At 41.8% G+C, this 16,991-nt stretch overlaps 1 protein-coding gene across 3 annotated transcripts in view; it reads left to right on the forward strand.

The window, feature by feature from the left end:
- The first annotated feature begins 1,203 nt into the window (after nucleotides 1-1,203).
- chrdl2 (chordin-like 2) overlaps nucleotides 1,204-16,991 on the forward strand; it is a 63,175-nt gene continuing 47,387 nt past the window's right edge. The window contains exons 1-6 of one of the 3 annotated variants that reach the window (XM_043704965.1): nucleotides 1,204-1,574; nucleotides 1,896-2,155; nucleotides 2,759-2,919; nucleotides 5,004-5,116; nucleotides 6,002-6,098; nucleotides 15,462-15,607. In XM_043704965.1, the coding sequence (XP_043560900.1) occupies nucleotides 2,814-2,919; nucleotides 5,004-5,116; nucleotides 6,002-6,098; nucleotides 15,462-15,607 (462 nt within the window). In that variant the 5' untranslated portion in view covers nucleotides 1,204-1,574; nucleotides 1,896-2,155; nucleotides 2,759-2,813. Of the gene's footprint in view, nucleotides 1,575-1,895; nucleotides 2,156-2,328; nucleotides 2,419-2,758; nucleotides 2,920-5,003; nucleotides 5,117-6,001; nucleotides 6,099-15,461; nucleotides 15,608-16,991 lie in introns of those variants that run through there. The other 2 variants (XM_043704964.1, XM_043704963.1) reach the window with 2 other exon arrangements.

Here is a 16,991-nt window from a genome sequence, read left to right on the forward strand (position 1 = left end):
AAAAAAAATCTTTTCATTACCGTTTTATTTTTGCAAACCTCTCGTTATTTTTATTCAAATACAGAATCTTTATAAATATAACCGGAGTTTCCAGGATTCAAGAAGCATTGAAAACAAAGCCTTTGACAGCATGTCTCTAAAAGTGACTGACGGTGTGCAACGTTTGGGAAAATTATTTGTTTCAATGGACCTCATTCTATTTACTAACCAGCTAGCAAATTGCAAAAGTCTGTTGTTAAATATATTTTTTTTCTGAAATTTACGTCCGGTAATGGGATTGTTGGTGCGTTCGGAAGTGACTCTGCCTCCCTCGCTTTCCCCGCAATGCTGACAAACTATTTAATACAGAGCCATGCCACAATTAGTCGAGTAGAATCGCTTTATTTTGTGCATGTCACAAATGAAATGGCTTTTGTCCAAGGCAGATAATGTTCGCAGAAACTGAGAACACAGTGGATTCCGTGTGAGGGGGGCCAGCAAAGACACAGGAGTTGTTGTTTCTTATTGCAGGCAACTCCGGGTACTAACCCCAACTTGCATCTGTTTCCTTATCCAGCTTAAATAACAGTTCTTAATGGCTTGACCAAAGTACGCTACACTGCATTTTGTTTTAAACAATTTATCATAAATTCCATTACCACTCTCCTAAGACGTGTTTTAGAACTTGCAATTTCGCTGGCTAACATTCTTTTATTCTCCGGGGTTCTCTGACACCAATTTAGCGTTCTGACGGTCAGTATTGAGTTGCACCAAGTTTGCCAAAGGACTGCAAGTTACTGCCTTCCTGGTGTGTGATGCGCCCTCACTGAGCATCCAATACGTGCCCAAGGCGTCTTGGTTGTTTGAAATCTCCGACTCAGATCACATATGCGAAGGAGGTTTGAAATAAGGGGGGAGGGGTGGGTGTGGGTGGAGAAGAAGGGAGAATCCCGTTAAAAGTCAGCCACCAGTTCCCCAAATGATTGATCCGCTCCAAATGGTTGTGCTGTGACCACGCTGTGTACAGCGGCGCTGGATCCACGCGGCCCACGCTGCAGACCCTGAGGCTGTCATAGGGGCAGCAGCCAGTGGGGGTCGCTGCTGAGTTACTCTGATCCCCTGCAGCAGATTGGAGCTCGGCCACCTGAGGGATTTCAGGAACGATAAGTTACACTTGGCAGAAAATGAAAGTGTGAACATTAAACACTGGGGCAGTGTCTGGTCATTAGACTGTCAGAGAGGCTTGGGGATATGACTTCATTGTCTGCATGTGTGCTGCCCAGAAATTCACACACGCACAGTCCTACACACAAGGTGCTCAATTTTCTGTTTGTTTTGTGTTAAGGGGTGGATTTTGAAGAAGACAATCGCTGATCTACCAAACTAGTTGGAACTGCACAGTTGAACTGATTCTTTGATCCGAGCTGCTGTGCCCCTGAGCAACTCGGGCATACCCCAGACCGTTTGAAAAACCTGCCGTCAGCCAGTACGGAGGACAGTGCATTGTATGAACGCGCTGTGTAACTGGACCGACTTCCCGGGCAGAAAGGGGACCAATAATAAGCGCCTAAACACTGCAGCGTCAACAGCTGCCGGTAAGTCATTCCTTCGTGTTAAAGGGATAAGGGTGCTCCGAGTTAAAATCTTTATACTTGATTGTCAGTCTTGGAAACAAACTCGAACTCATGTGTAAACTCATTTGGTATTGTAATACAGTAGTTGGAGCTGTGATTGGTTAAAAAACCGTTTTCTTGACCAATATTCCAATATAGTTATTCCGAGGTACGAACGTTGGACAGTTATTCGTTACATGTGCATGCATGGCCATCATGTACTTTACCAGTATGTCACTTGTAGTCTTAGTATTGAGAAACTTGAGTTTCGAGTAGAAGTGATTTATTTCAAACCTTCGTCAGCTTTCGCCAGCAACATACCAAGAGTGTTGCCAGAAAATACTGGATGACATCTCCAGTAACTCAGGCGGAGTTGCATCAGGAATTAAAGGTCCTCACTCGTCCACTGGAAACAGACTTCAAAAATAGAATGGTCTTGTGCTAGTCAAGCCGATCAGTCAGAGAGTGATGGAAAATAGCAACTGCCCAATTAAAGAACTGGGATATCACATCTGAAAGAAACACTGAACTATAGTCAATCAATCGGACAGGTTTTGAAGAAGGTAATTTTTTAAAAAATTTAAAACTGAATGAGTGCCAATTAATCCTGACGGGAAATCCTGCCTGAATATTATAGATAGCCACTGACAGTTGAACGTGTAAATGGGTATTAAAGTGATCTCACTTGGACGGTGAGTGTGTTTTTAAACGCAACACTGTCTCAGCGGAGTCATTGTCAGGAATTACATTGAAAAGACATGGAATGCCTATTTCCTGACAAAATACTAATGCGTGAAATCCAAGGACGGTCTGCGCTGAGAGAGGGGTGCGATCATGTCTTTAACTTATTGTCGGATCAGTAGTTTGATGTTTTAACAGTCCAGTCAGAAGCAGAGCGTCCGCTTTTAAATATACCTTGAAACTTTCCAGCCCAGGATGGGGGGGGGGGGAGCACGCCTTGAAGTGCCTGAGCGTAGGGACGTGTGTTTTAAAATATGCCGTGATTTATTTTGGAAGGGGAAAGTCAGGCGTGTTGGTGGAATTTGTTGCGCAGTCTGGCTGTATCTTCCGACCAAATTAAACAAAAGAGGAAGGAAGGGGGCTGCACCGCCGCGTTAATTCAAGTGACGTTTCCCCCTTTTTTTTTCCGCCGTTCAAAAACACAGCGCCCGTTTTGCTGAGCAGTTTCCGTGGAGACCTGGCCCCGAACTGTGCGGAAGGATGAGAGCGAGCTGGAGACTGACGGGCAGAGAAGGGGTCCGCCTGGTCCTTTACTGCGCGCTCATGTTGCTCAAGGTGGACGCGGGCAAACCCGAGCAGGGCAAGCGTAAGTGGGCAACTCGGTGCCCTGCTTAAAAGCAAATTACTGCGGATGCTGGAATCTGAAACCAAACGAGAAAATGCTGGAAAATCTCAGCAGGTCTGGCAGCATCTGGAAGGAGAGAAAAGAGCTGACGTTTCGAGTCTAAGTGACCCTTTGTCTGAGCTTTAACAAAGGGTCTGTTAGACTCGAAACGTCAGCTCTTATCTCTCCTTACAGATGCTGCCAGACCTGCTGAGATTTTCCAGCATTTTCTCTTTTGGTTTCGGTGCCCTGCTTCATCCCTTCACCGGGGAGGGATAGCAACTTCACTCCAACAGCAACAACACACAAGCACATGCAGGCGTGTCCTCGAAGCTGGGTTCATGTCCAGCGCACAGAACTCACCACCAACCGCGAACGGTTTATTTATTATTTCAAGGATTCCCATTTGTTATTCTTCCATCCTGCTCGGAGCCGGGCAGGCGGCTCCCAGAGCTACAGCACAGCGGAGAAGCTAATTGCTCATGTTGAACCCGGCCCCTGAGCCCTTTCCATCTGGGGGACGGGCTGCTCAACCCAAATAACCCGAACCCCATGCAAATGCCGCTCAAGCAATGTTCTTCAGCTCCTCCACAACCGCAGCTCCCTGCTCCTAATCTAACCCGGCCCTCTCCATCATCTCCTTCCAGAAACAAGGCTATCGATCCTAGTGGCCCGCCAAGGAATGAACTATTGCCCTTTCCAATCCTTGAGCCAAGCCTGGCGATTCTGCTGTGGGGCAAAACATGGACAATTGCCGCCCGGCTTATCTTCATTGACCGCTGAGCTCTATCACCGAAAGTGCAGAGCCGCCCAATTTCAATCACAGGTCACCTTTCTAGCCACAAACTACCATTGCTACTTTGCTTTATCACATGACCCTGCTTTAAACTGAGAACCCCGCCTGCGGTTTCCCATCACTGTGCACCCAGACCTGAATGATGGCTTTACCGGCTTTACCCAGGAGCACTGATTAACTTTCACTTCAATCTGACCCGGAGCCGATATAGTTTACTGCTAGCTCCGACCTCCATCTGAAAGAATCGCTGTAGTTCCTGCGAACCCTCTCCTCTACCGCGTGTTACACTAACTCTAACCCGAAACTAATGTCAAGAATTCTCCCTGTTCAAAGCCATTGCAGAATTTTGACGTTTGACACACAAGTGCCACTCAGTGTGAACGTGTTTTTTTTTGGGCGGGGGGGGGAGAAGGATGGTGTTCCAACATTGAAATCAGCAGATAAAGCTGGAAGTGTGCGGACTCTGACACGCTCTCTTCCTTTGAGAGCCAGTCTCGTCTAAGGGCTGGGTTGGACTGTACCAGTTTGTGGAAACAACCGGCCTTGGGTCAGGGCGGAGTGTTCGAAAAGCGGAATACTGCGGATGCCGTGTTTGTCGGGATTCCGCTCGGGTCTAACAGCGCTGGTTAGCTCCAGCTAACGTGTCCAGTCTGCAAATATAACTGCAATAATCGGCTGCTGATCGCTCAAAAACGGGGAAAACGAACTCCATTCCGGGGCAACTGAGCGGAGTCCATTGCATGTTCCCTAGCTGTGTGCGAGTTCCTATCCCTCCTTCATTTGAGATTTTTTTTTAAAAAAAAGGTTATTTACGACAGAAAACATTCTAATCTTGTCCAATCGCTCGGGTAACCAAGGCCGGGCACTTCAATGTCTGGGCAGTTCAATGCTTCATCACACCTGCCTGGGCTGCCACATTTCACATTTGTATGACTTGGATATGTGTGTGGTTACAATGATGTGGAGGTGCCGGTGTTGGACTGGGGTGTACAACGTTAAAAACGGCACAACACCTGGTTATGATCCCAACAGGTTTATTTGGAAGCACTAGTTTTCGAAGCGCTGCTCCTGATGAGAGAGTGCTTCCAAATAAACCTGTTGAGACTATAACCTGGAGTTGTGTGGTTTTTAACTGCGTGTGGTTAGACACTAGATTCAGTCTGTGGAGATATCTCAGGCTGCTTCCTTGTCATTCGACCTCTGTTAAATGAAAGGCAGCTATCACCAGGTCGGCTTGCTCACATTCCCGTTGTTGCATTTCCTTGAACAGAGTCCGACGCCTTTTGCGTGTTCCAGGATAAGAAGTATCGCTTGGGTGAGAGATGGCACCCTTACCTGGAGCCCTATGGATTCGTGTATTGTATAACCTGTCTCTGTTTGGAGGTATATTGGCATCATCATTTTCTTCTTTCAGTGTTTGCGATCCTGGGTGTAAATGTGTAAACCCAAGTGTGTAGAAAGTGTGTACGGCCAAACAGAACCATACTTGAGCTCTGTTGTGATAGAAATCCCGTGATCGTTACAAGCTTGGCGGTAACAGACAGCGTCCGAGTGCAGCTGCTGTTCAAATAGCGAAATGATACGGAGATACAATTCCGGCATATGTTGGTAGACTCGCTTTTAAAAATTGGAGTACCGAGAATCGTAACCCAAAACCTGGCCTCACCTCTTGACTGTGATCGCTTTTGGCGAAGTTAGAATTGATGGAACAGTGTTCGGAGCTCGATAGAGAGGTATCCCCCCCCCCCCCCCCTGTTCAAGGGTTCGGTAGGGTCAGTGATGAGGTGGAGGGGAAGGGTCAGTGATGAAGTGGAAGGGTAGGGTCAGTGTTGGGATGGAGGGGTAGGGTCAGTGATGAGGAGGAGGGGAACGTTCTCCTCAGCAGTTTATCACTGCATCGGGAAATGCACTGCACAAACTTCATCGTGGTTAACTTTTCAAAGTTGACCATAAACAACAAAGTGAATGAGTCAGAGATGAAAATATTTACAGATAAGATGCGCTTTGAAAAAAAAATCAATTAGAAATGACCATATAAACGCTGCACTGGAGAAAGGTCCAGTTTTTAGAGGTTATATAGAGTCTTAGATGTAGCAAAATAAGATTACAAAATGGGTTTTTAATGACTGTGGGATGAGCACATTACTTCCTAACAATGATTCCTTGATGATAGTATAATGTAGATAGCCCAGCTCAAAGCTGTGTAAACTCTCTTCGGTGTAATGTCTGAATTTGTATTTATGACTGACAAAGGATTTAAATTTCCAGAATGGACACGTGGCCTGCAATCGAGTGAAATGCCCAAATATTCACTGCTCCAGCCCAGTGACAGTCCCACAGCAGTGCTGTCCTCACTGCGTGCCAGGTAAGGACACCGTCTGCCTCTTCTTCAGCATCTACTCGGTCAGAGGTGTTGGCGATTGCGGCAAGTAGTCTGATCCCTTATTTGATTTCATTTTATGGAATTTAGTTGGTGAGAGTTTGCCAATAACTTCCACAAGGAAACACTGGGTTTATTAGTTTCTCTTTTTTAAAAAAATCTGCTACACAAATTGAAGATGAACTAAGTCAAGCTGCAAACAGTTTCTGATGTATTTGATATGAAAGACTGCCTACATCCCTGGTGTGTCAGGGCATTAACAGCCTGATCTCTAGCCTCAGAATTTACATTGCAAGTTTTGACTGGTGCAAATGTACCACCAAAATTGAATTATTGTGTGTAGGTACATTTTCTCACACTTAGAATTTGCCTCCACCCATTGAACAATCTGGATTCTGTTAAAATGTTCGATGAACTGGTATAAATAACTACCTACTATATTCGTGCATTGAACATTTCAATTTTTGCTTCATTTTGACAGCATTCAAGCAAGGTCTAATGTGCAGCCTGAAAACTGCACAGATAGGTGCTAGTCCATATAGGCTAAAGTAAAATATAGCACGTATAATTAGCGCAGCATGGTGTCTCAGTGGTTAGCACTGTTGCCTCACATCACTAGGGTCCCAGGTTCGATTCCAGCCTCATGCGACTGTCTGTGTGGAGTTTGCATATTCTCCCCGTGTCTGCGTGGGTTTCCTTTGAGTGCTCCGGTTTCCTCCCACAGTCCAAAGATGTGCAGGTCAGGTGAATTGGTCATGCTGAATTGCCCATAGCGTGGTAAAAACAATGACCGCAGATGCTGGAAATCAGATTCTGGATTAGTGGTGCTGGAAGAGCACAGCAGTTCCTGGATGCTGCCTGAACTGCTGTGCTCTTCCAGCACCACTAATCCAGAATAGCGTGAGGTGCATTAGTCAGAGTGGAAATGGGTCTGGGTGGGTTACTCTTCGGAGGGTCGGTGAGGACTGGTTGGGCCGAAGGACCTTTTTCCACAATGTAGGGAATCTAATATAATCTAATCTAAATTGGATAATATATGAAGCACTTCCTTCCTATACTTCTCCATCGATTAAAAAAAAACTGCCGAAAATTATAGTTGCCTAGGAAAGTTTATCAGGTCGAATTTCTCATAGGTGAGCTAGCATTGTCATCTGAATTTTACTTCTTTAACTTTAATAAAAAGAACCAGGATATAGAGTTTTGAACATATCCCCCTGTGGCTGGCTTTTTATATGATCACAGAAAGACTGGACATTACTTAAACAAATGTAGAAAAATATTTCTGACTGTAGAATAACATTCAGTACGGCTATGGAAGGCATATTAGGAAATGAACACTCTCTTCTGACCAAGGTATCAGTTAAATTACCACTACCAGAAGATTCACCAAAGCCATATCAGAATGTCTCTTTGCAAAATCTACATTCACTAGCCCTATTATTTGTAGCTGGGTAAGTAGAGAATTTTGATTGGTACACCCATCTATGAAAGGATGAAAATCATTGCTGATAGATTGCTCATTATTCCGGTGGGTTTTTTTTTGAAGTAGGACATGAGTCAGTATTAAATACCTTTTTACAATTATTTAGTTAATCTATCAGAAGATACGCATCATCAATACATTGTACACTGGGCTCCAAGCATATTGCTTTCCACAAACACAGTTACACATGTATATATAGACACATGTAAAGATACATAAGTTTCAACAAGTATTACTGATGGACATCAACCCTCCACCTCCTGAACTGTGTCCAAGTCCAGCACAAACTGATGCACTGAAAGTCAGTTCTGTCGAATGTTTCTCAGGATTTATTTTGGATGAGTTTCCATTGTTGCATTCACTGCTCAAGGTTGCTTCAGAATTAACTAAAATTGGGACAGACTACTTCTCTGTTTAAAAGAGCTCCTTGTTGCTGTATAACTTGGGGAACAATTTCTAGCAAGAATGTATAGAAAAGTAAAAACAAAAATCCAGAAGTTGCTGATGAACTCATAAGCTCCTGTGTAAGCTTTGCAAAAATAATATCTGCACTGCCCTGGCTTGCCATATGAATGTATTCAGTGATACAATGTTAAAACATTTGCATTGTAGATCAGGACTACATTCCTTTGAACAGCCAGTTAAGTCTCAAACACCAACAGAAAACTAACTTTACAGGTATGAAATATCACTACTTCAAATTTAATAAAATAAAAACTTCTTAAAACTAATCTCTTAATATAATCTCCCTTTAGATTATCAAATGAGGTACAGAAAACATCGAATTCACAATTCTAAATTATTTTTTCTGATTCTGACTCTTCACTGATTGGATAAATAGATATATTAGAATAAAATGGATGCTGAAACTATGAGACAAACAGAAAATGCTGGAAGTATTCCACAGTGTGGTGGCATTCCCTACAGAGAGGGAAACAGGTCATACTTTGGGTGAGAGCTCTTGTATAATTTTGATTGCCAATTTATATCATGAATTATGGTGCAATTTGATGGCTAGAAAAGTTCCAATACTTAAAAAAAATGTACAGGCTTATGAACATGAAACATATGACAGTACAGATAACAGAACAATGACGAAAACCATACAAGACTTTCTGCCACGATATCTCTAAATAAACAAGTATTTTAAGACGTATTGTATAAAATGTGCATGTTACAAAAGAAAACATCAATTATATCACACATCAAAGTTTATAAAAGAGTCACATTTATATATTATAACTTGTTGTAATGCAATTTTTTTCTTTTACTATAGCCATAGCTGTCTATATTATGATAGATTATAACACCGCTGATTGGGTACATTAACATGGCCTGTTAATATATGAAAATTTGTAACATCAATCCTAATGTGAAAACATGAATAGCAGAGTGAGATTGACAGATGTAATTTCCCAACTTATATTCAAAAACTTTCATTAGCTTTATATTTTTACCAATTCTTGGTGTTTCCAAAGTTTTCTGTTCCAGTTTTGAGGACAGATGGTGAAACAGGACAAGTTTTAAAGCAGATTTGAAGGTGTTGTTTGGTTGGTGTCATTATTCTCATAATGGTAAAAAATTGCAAATTTCCAGTCTCCATGAACAGCCTAAATTAATAGCCTCTTTTGAAATTAACAAATATGACCTATTAGATGTTTTCAGATGACAGCAAGTTTAATAGCTCCTTTGGAAAGAATGAAGTGGTGGTAAAATAGAGGTAACATAACTGAAAGTTTCTGCAGTACCTTTTCAAAATAATCTCAAATAGTGGCTCAGTTTTCAAACATACTCAGTATATCTATGTATAGTGTTACAAAAGATATGAGTTTTATCTTTGAAGATTTAATATATTTAAATTGTTTTTTTTTAAAAATCACATCGTAGAGAAGCAGTGTGTTCAAAAGGTAATCACAAAAAACATCCATAAATGTAATATACTATACTATCCAGGCTTGTGGCTTTTGAGAGCCACATGCTGTTAATTAGCATAAATTCTTTGGGTGATCTGTGGTGCAAGCAAACAATTTAGGGCATAATACGTACTAGATAGTCAAGGCTTTCATATTTCTGCAGGGCAGGAAGTGTGAAGCTTGACAATACATCATATATTGCTTTATTCTGGTGCAAAATACTTATGATTTTTTATTAAATGCAGTATAATATATTAGTAATTAATAATGTGCTATATCATCAAAAATGGCATCATGTTTTGTAAGATTGCTTTATTTAAAAAGCTTAAATTCTTTTGGAACATTCTTCTGCTAAAGAGGCAATATTACCGGAAAATAATGTGGGCATGATGGATTGCCAGGGGGATCAAGGAATTATGAAGTGGGCAGGAAAGTGGAGTTGAGGTCCAAGATCAGCCATGATCATACTGAATGACAGAGCTAGCAGAACAGATCATATGAGGTAAAAACAATGACTGCAGATGCTGGAAACCAGATTCTGGATTAGTGGTGCTGGAAGAGCACAGCAGTTCAGGCAGCATCCAAGGAGCTTCGAAATCGACGTTTCGGGCAAAAGCCCTTCATCAGGAATAAAGGCAGTGAGCATGGAGCGTGGAGAGATAAGCTAGAGGAGGGTGGGGGTGGCCCACCCCCACCATCCTCTAGCTTATCTCTCCATGCTCCAGGCTCACTGCATTTATTCCTGATGAAGGGCTTTTGCCTGAAACGTTGATTTCGAAGCTCGTTGGATGCTGCCTGAACTGCTGTGCTCTTCCAGCACCACTAATCCAGAACAGATCATATGGCCTACTCTAGCTCCCTCTCTTGAGTTCATGCCCTCTAAATCCAAGAACACAAGTGTGTTTGAATCAGCATGCTAAATACAATGAGTAGTCCACTAAATACAGTATCTACTCCCCACCCCTTCCTTACCGGCAATTATACCAGTGGTGAGAATAGCATTGAGCCACTTGTCTACCCGTTGCCAATTAAGGTCCTTAAGTGGGAAGTTGATACCAACTTAAGAGTCTCATCCTGCCACGACTGCCATTTGACTGGCCATAAGAGAAGCCCCCAGCAAATGATCAGTTTGGCTGGCATGGAAGGGCAGTCATTCTTTAACCTGGCCCATTAGAGGGTTCCCAAGTTGTAACACTGTACGTTGCCCTCTTCTCATTGCCTCGCAAATTGCAACCCAAACCCCTCATTGACTTCCAAATACTTTCAAAGCTCCTACCCAGCTTGATTTACCTCATCATGTGCAGAGCTTGCAGTAACAATTGTCTCCAATGTTCTACTCAGACAACAGAGCTGTCAGCCTCTAATCAAGGCCTTCTAGTCTAAGAGACAGAAAACTAGTTTCTACCCTGACTGCAGGTGTGACAGTATTTCCTTGGGCTATCCCCAAGGCCCTAACCTGTTAATCAAAATGGCAGAGAAACACAGCATCATAATTTATTTGCATGTGTGTAACTGCATATACCATGGAAATACATTGGTTGAACTGCAGGTACATGACACCATGTTAGGCTATGGTAATGATAGAGACTAAACTCAGAGAACAGGAAGATTGGGAACTTTCTATTATTGGATACAAGAAACAGATTGGAATAAAAAGAGGGTGGCAGTAAGAAACTATTATAGCCATGTAGAGGGGTGATGTAGTTGAGGAATCAAAAACAGAATTGATTTGCTTGCAATTAAAGGAGTAAAGAAGTCCTATTAGGCTACTGAATAGAGAATATGAACATCAAATTACAGAAAAATGCAAGAACTATTTAGCTGTAATGGAGGGCTTTAATTATTCCAGTATAAAGTAGGATAGTAACAGGTCATAGAATCATAGAGATGTACAGCACAGAAATACACCCTTTGGTCCAACTTGTCAATGCCAACCAGATATCCTAACCTAATCTAGTTCCATTTGCCAGCACTTGGCCCATCGAAACCCTTCCTCTTCATGTACCCATCCAGATGCCTTTTAAATGCTGTAATTGTACCAGCCTCCACCACTTGCTCTGGCAGCAATTTCCATACATGCACCACTCTCTGCGTGAAAACATTGCCTTTTAAGTCCCCTTTATATCTTTCCCCTCTCACCCTAAACCTATGCCCTCTAGGTCTGAACTTCACCATTCCAGGAAAAGACTTTGCCTATTTACCCCAACCATGTCCCTCATGATTTGATAAACCTCTATAAAGGTTGACCCTCAGCCTGTGATGCTGCAGGGAAAACAGCCCCAGCCTCTCCCTATAGCTCAAATCCTCCAACCCTGGCAACATCCTTGTAAATCTTTTCTGAACCCTTTCAAATTTCACAACATCTTTCCAATAGGAAGGAGACCAGAATTGCACACAATATTCCAAAAGTAGCCGAACCAATGTCCTGTACAGCCGCAACATGACCTCCCAACGCCTATATGCAATGCCCTGTCCAATAGAGGAAAGCATACAAAATGCCTTCTTCACTATCCTATCTACCTGCGACTCCACTTTCAAGGAGCAATGATGTAGCAAGTGATTAGGATCCACAATAAAATATTTAGTATAATACTACCTCTATTTTTACTGCTACAGTAACAACACCTTCTTCTCCACTGAAGACAAATGTAAAGGATTTATTGTTTCTCCAGTTTCAGTTTGAAAGACTGATTTATTGAATCTGCCTTTGCACTCTCATTGTACACTAAGAAGAAGATGTTGTTAGCAGTAAAACAGGAGGTAGTGTTATATTAAATAAATATTTAGTATGCAATGAGAGTACAAAGGCAGATTCAATCAATCAATCTTTCAAACTGAAACTGGAGAAACAACTGAAGAAGAAAGAATTTGCAGCATTACATAGAGAGACAGGGGCATGTAGGATTAGCGGAGTCACTCTTACAGTGGCCAGGCACAGATTTGATCAATTGTAACATTCTAAAAGGAGGAAGATTTCTTCAAAATGTGCATTACAGATATGTTGCCAATCCCATGAGGAAAGAAAGAGTGCTAAATGTGATTAAGACAATGGAGTGGATGAAGCATATTTCCAATGATTGACTATTTAGAAATAGTGATCCTAATATCATCAGATTTTGAATACTTATGAAAGAGAACAAAGAATTAAAAGTGCAAATCTTAACTAGTTAATTTCTGTGAATTAAAATGAGATCTAGCCCAGGTTTAATAGAGTCAAACTTTGGCATGCAGAACAGTATGAACAATGGGAAGCCTTCAAGGAAGAAATGTCTGATACAGTTGCAAAGTACTGTAGATGCTGGAAATTTGTAATGAAGTCAGAAAATATTGGAAATACTCATTGGATCAAGCAGTATCTGTGGAGAGAGAATCAATGTTTCAGGCTGACAATTACCCTTCATGAGAATGTCTCTGTTTTTATTGTCAGAATAGACATAAGCCTGCAAGTGGGAGAGGGATAACAGCTAAAAGCAGAGCTCCATGTATGATTAAAAATATAGAGATGAAAATGGAGTGATCAAAAAGGTTTATGACATTTTTGAGGTTGCTGGAAAATAAAAAAAAAGTAGACCTAGAAAAGAATAAGATGAGCAAAGGGGAAATGTAAGAAAGTGTAAACAAAAAAGGAGTCCAGATGTTGATTGTACACGTATGATCATTAAAAAGGTAGTCAGAGTCAAGGTAGGGCCAAGTAAGAGACAAAAAGGATTTCAAGTGAAGCAAAGAGTATGGCTGAGGTATTAAATAAATACCTTGCATCTGTCTTAAACAGCAGGATATTGCCAATGTAGCAGTAAAGGTGGATATTCTATCCATATTGGATATGATTAATTTTTCTAAAAGTAGGAACATAAAAGAATGGCAGCAACCAAAACAGAAAACTTATCCTGTCAAGTTACTGGTTATTGAATAAGTAAAGGTAGAAATGGAAGTTCTAGCCACAATCTTCCAATCATTCCTAGATTTGGTAATAGACCTAGAGGATTGCAGAATTTCAAATATGGTTTATAAAATAATGGGTGATTAATCCAATAATTCCAAACCTGACAGCCTCATCTTGGTGGTGTGGGGAAAATGATATTAAGAAAATTGTCTGTACACAAATGCAAATCAGCACAGATTTGTTAAAGGTAAATCATTTTTAAAATAAACTTAATTGAATTCCTTAACAAAGAAATGTTGATTGAGAGATAACTGACTTTCCAAAAAGTATACTTAATATTACTTCAGCTTTATACAAGTTTAGTGATGGTAAAACACATTTACAAAATTGGCAAATATGCAGGAGAGGGAATGATATGGAGAATTAGGAACTTCAGGTGTTTGGGGAAGCTGTACTTCTGAAAGCAGAGAAGATTAAGAATAGCTTTAGAATCCCTATAATGTGGAAGCAGGCTATTTGACCCATCAATTCCACACAATCCTCCAAACAGTGTCCCACCTACCCTATCCCTGTATTCCATATGACTAATCCACCTAACTTACACATCTTTGGACTGTGGAATAAACCAGAGCATCCAGAGTAAAGTCAGGCAGACTAGTTGCCCAAGGGTGGGATTAAACCTGGTCCCTGGCACTGTGAGGCAGCAGAGCTAACCACTGAGCCACCATGCTGCCCTTTGATAGAGGGCATTAAAAGTTGCAGGACTTTGATACAGAAACGCAGAAAATTATTTTCAAAGCATTAGAAAAGTCAGTAAGGCACAGATCTAAGGTAATAGAGAGAAAAATTAGAAGGGCTAAGATTTTAAAAAATATACCTATTTTCCCTGGTTCGGAATGCCTAGTTGGAATGGATTGAAGTAGATTTAATAATGACATTCCAAAGCCAGAACAGAAGAATGGGAGTTTTACCAAATAGCAGAGGGGCCCAATGGCCTCTTTGTGTTGTATCGTTCTGTAAGTCTGAACTGTTTTTAATGTAACATGAAAAGAATAGCGTGACGATTGAATCCAGAATAACATATGCTGTTGAGTCAACCTCTGTTTAAGTCTTGCTGCAAAGCTAGTAAAACCGTCACAAAGCGAATTAAGTAGAATAAATGTTGATTTTATAGTACTCTCGGTTTTAGGGGAGCGTGGATGTGTTTACATGTACTATTTTCGATGTCTATGTTTATTTGTTATCGAGGGCAGTATCTTGGTATCCATGTGTGGACGCCTGGCCCCAGGAGCTAGCTGAATGCACGTCACACAACAATCGTTTTGGCTTCTTGTAACTCGCCTGATTAGAAACACATTCCCTCAGTCCCCATATCTCTATCGCTACTTTAATAACTGGGCAGTGCACCGTGCAGCGAAGATACAGCACGAACTTCTCCAGTCACCTCCTGTCCGCCATGTATTCAGCGTATTGCAACGTCTGGCGGCGAATTCTGCTTATTGCAGCTCCTCGTCCATCTTCCCCCACCCCCTTTCCCGTCCCCCACAACCCCCCCCCCCCCTAAAAAAAGCAAGATACCCCCGAGACTGTTCTACGATTTGTAAATAACAACGTGACCAGCGTTCTTCGAATTCTATCCTAAACTGAGATAGCAATCGGCCAGAAAAAAAGATGATGAATAAATTATAGATTAGATTAGATTCCCTACAGTATAGCTGCTGAAGGAAGCAATATGTCAAGTAAGTAGAGACTGTACTTAGTGATTGGTAAGTGTAAACTATGCATTGGTGTAGGTAAAGTCTAACATTACAATGTCCAAACTTCAAAAGTAATTCATTTTCTGTAAAACGCTGTGGTACAGCCTAAAGTCGCGAAAGGTGCTATATAAATGCAGGTTCTCTCACCTTTTAACACATGCATCTGGCACATTGTGCAGGTGCATTTTTTTTTACATTCTGAACACAGTTGATAACATGAAGTATATATTCACTGCTATTTTCACTCCACTCGAAATGGCTTTCTGTAGACATTTGCTATTTTAAATGCCATTCCTCCCCTCTCCAATGCAGATGAGCATCATATTCCAGCAGCTGCTAAAATCGTTGGGAAATCCTGTGAATACAACGGCACCAGCTATCAGCATGGAGAGATGTTCGTGGCTGAGGGGCTATTTCTGTCTCGGCACCCAAACCAGTGTGCCCAATGCAGCTGTTCGGTAGGTACACAGTCTGCCAAGGACCATTAACAAAAACATGCCAAACAAACCTTCAACCTCCTGGCCAGAGAGCTAACATTTCATGTAATTTCAAACATTTTTAAAGCCACATATAGGGTATTGTTAAGATTCATTCACAGGATGGGCACCTCACTGGCTACAGGTCAGTTTTTTTTTAACTGCCCATCGCTAATGGGCCTGGAGAAGGTGGTGAGGAGTTGCTTTAGTGAATGCTGCAGTTCTTGGGGTGAGTGAGTAAGGACAGCGATGGTGCTGTTAGGCAGATAGCTGCTGGGTTTTGGCCCAGTAATAGTGAAGGAATTGAGAGATAGTACCAAGTCAGGATGGTGTGTGGCTTGGAGAGGATGGTTTTCCAGCCATGGCATTCTAGGTGACTCTGGCAGTATCTGTGGAGTTTATACCATAAGACCATAAGAAATAGGAATGGTAGTAAGACCATTCGGCCCATCGCGTCCACTCCGCCATTCAATCATGGATGATGAGCACTTCAACGCCACTTACCCACACTCTCCCCATACCCCTTAACTCCTTGCGAGATTAAGAATTTATCAATTTCTGCCTTGACATTTAATGTCCCGGCCTCCACTGCGCTCTGTGGCATTGAATTCCACAGGCCCACCACTCTCTGGCTGAAGAAATGTCTCCTCATTTCCATTCTAAACTGACCCTCTCTAATTCTAAGGCTGTGCCCACAAGTCCTAGTATCTCCACCTGATGGAAACACCTTTAAGCCATGCATTATCTTGCAAGTTTCGATTAAATCTCCCCTCAACATTCTAAACTCTAATGAATACAATCCCAGGATCCTCAGCCATTCATCATATGTTAGGCCTACCATTCCAGGGATCAACCGTGTGAATCTCCGCTGAACACGCTCCAGTGCCAGTGTGTCCTCCCTGAGGTATGGGGCCCAAAACTGGTCAGAGTACTCTAAATGGGGCCTAATTAGAGCTTTATAAAGTCTCAGTAGCACATCACCACTTTTACATTCTAACCCTCAAGATAAATGACAACATTACATTTGCTTTCTTAATCACAGACTCAACCTGCAAGTCAACCTTTACAGAATCCTAGACTAGCACTCCCAGAAATTCCTTTGTACTTTGGCTTTATGAATTTTCTCACCGTTTATAAAATAGTCCACACCCATGTTCTTTTTTCCAAAGTGCAAGACCTCACATTTGCTCACATTGAAATTCATCAGCCATTTCTTGGATCATTCTCTTAAACTGGCTAAATCTTTCTGCAGCCTCCCCACCTCCTCAGAACTACCTGCCTGTCCACCTAACTTCATATAATTGGCAAACTTCATCAGAATGCCTCCAGTCTCTTCATTGAGATCATTTATATATAAAGTGAACAG

Source organism: Chiloscyllium plagiosum, chromosome 15, assembly GCF_004010195.1.
Source record: "Chiloscyllium plagiosum isolate BGI_BamShark_2017 chromosome 15, ASM401019v2, whole genome shotgun sequence".
Classification (NCBI taxonomy): domain Eukaryota; kingdom Metazoa; phylum Chordata; class Chondrichthyes; order Orectolobiformes; family Hemiscylliidae; genus Chiloscyllium; species Chiloscyllium plagiosum.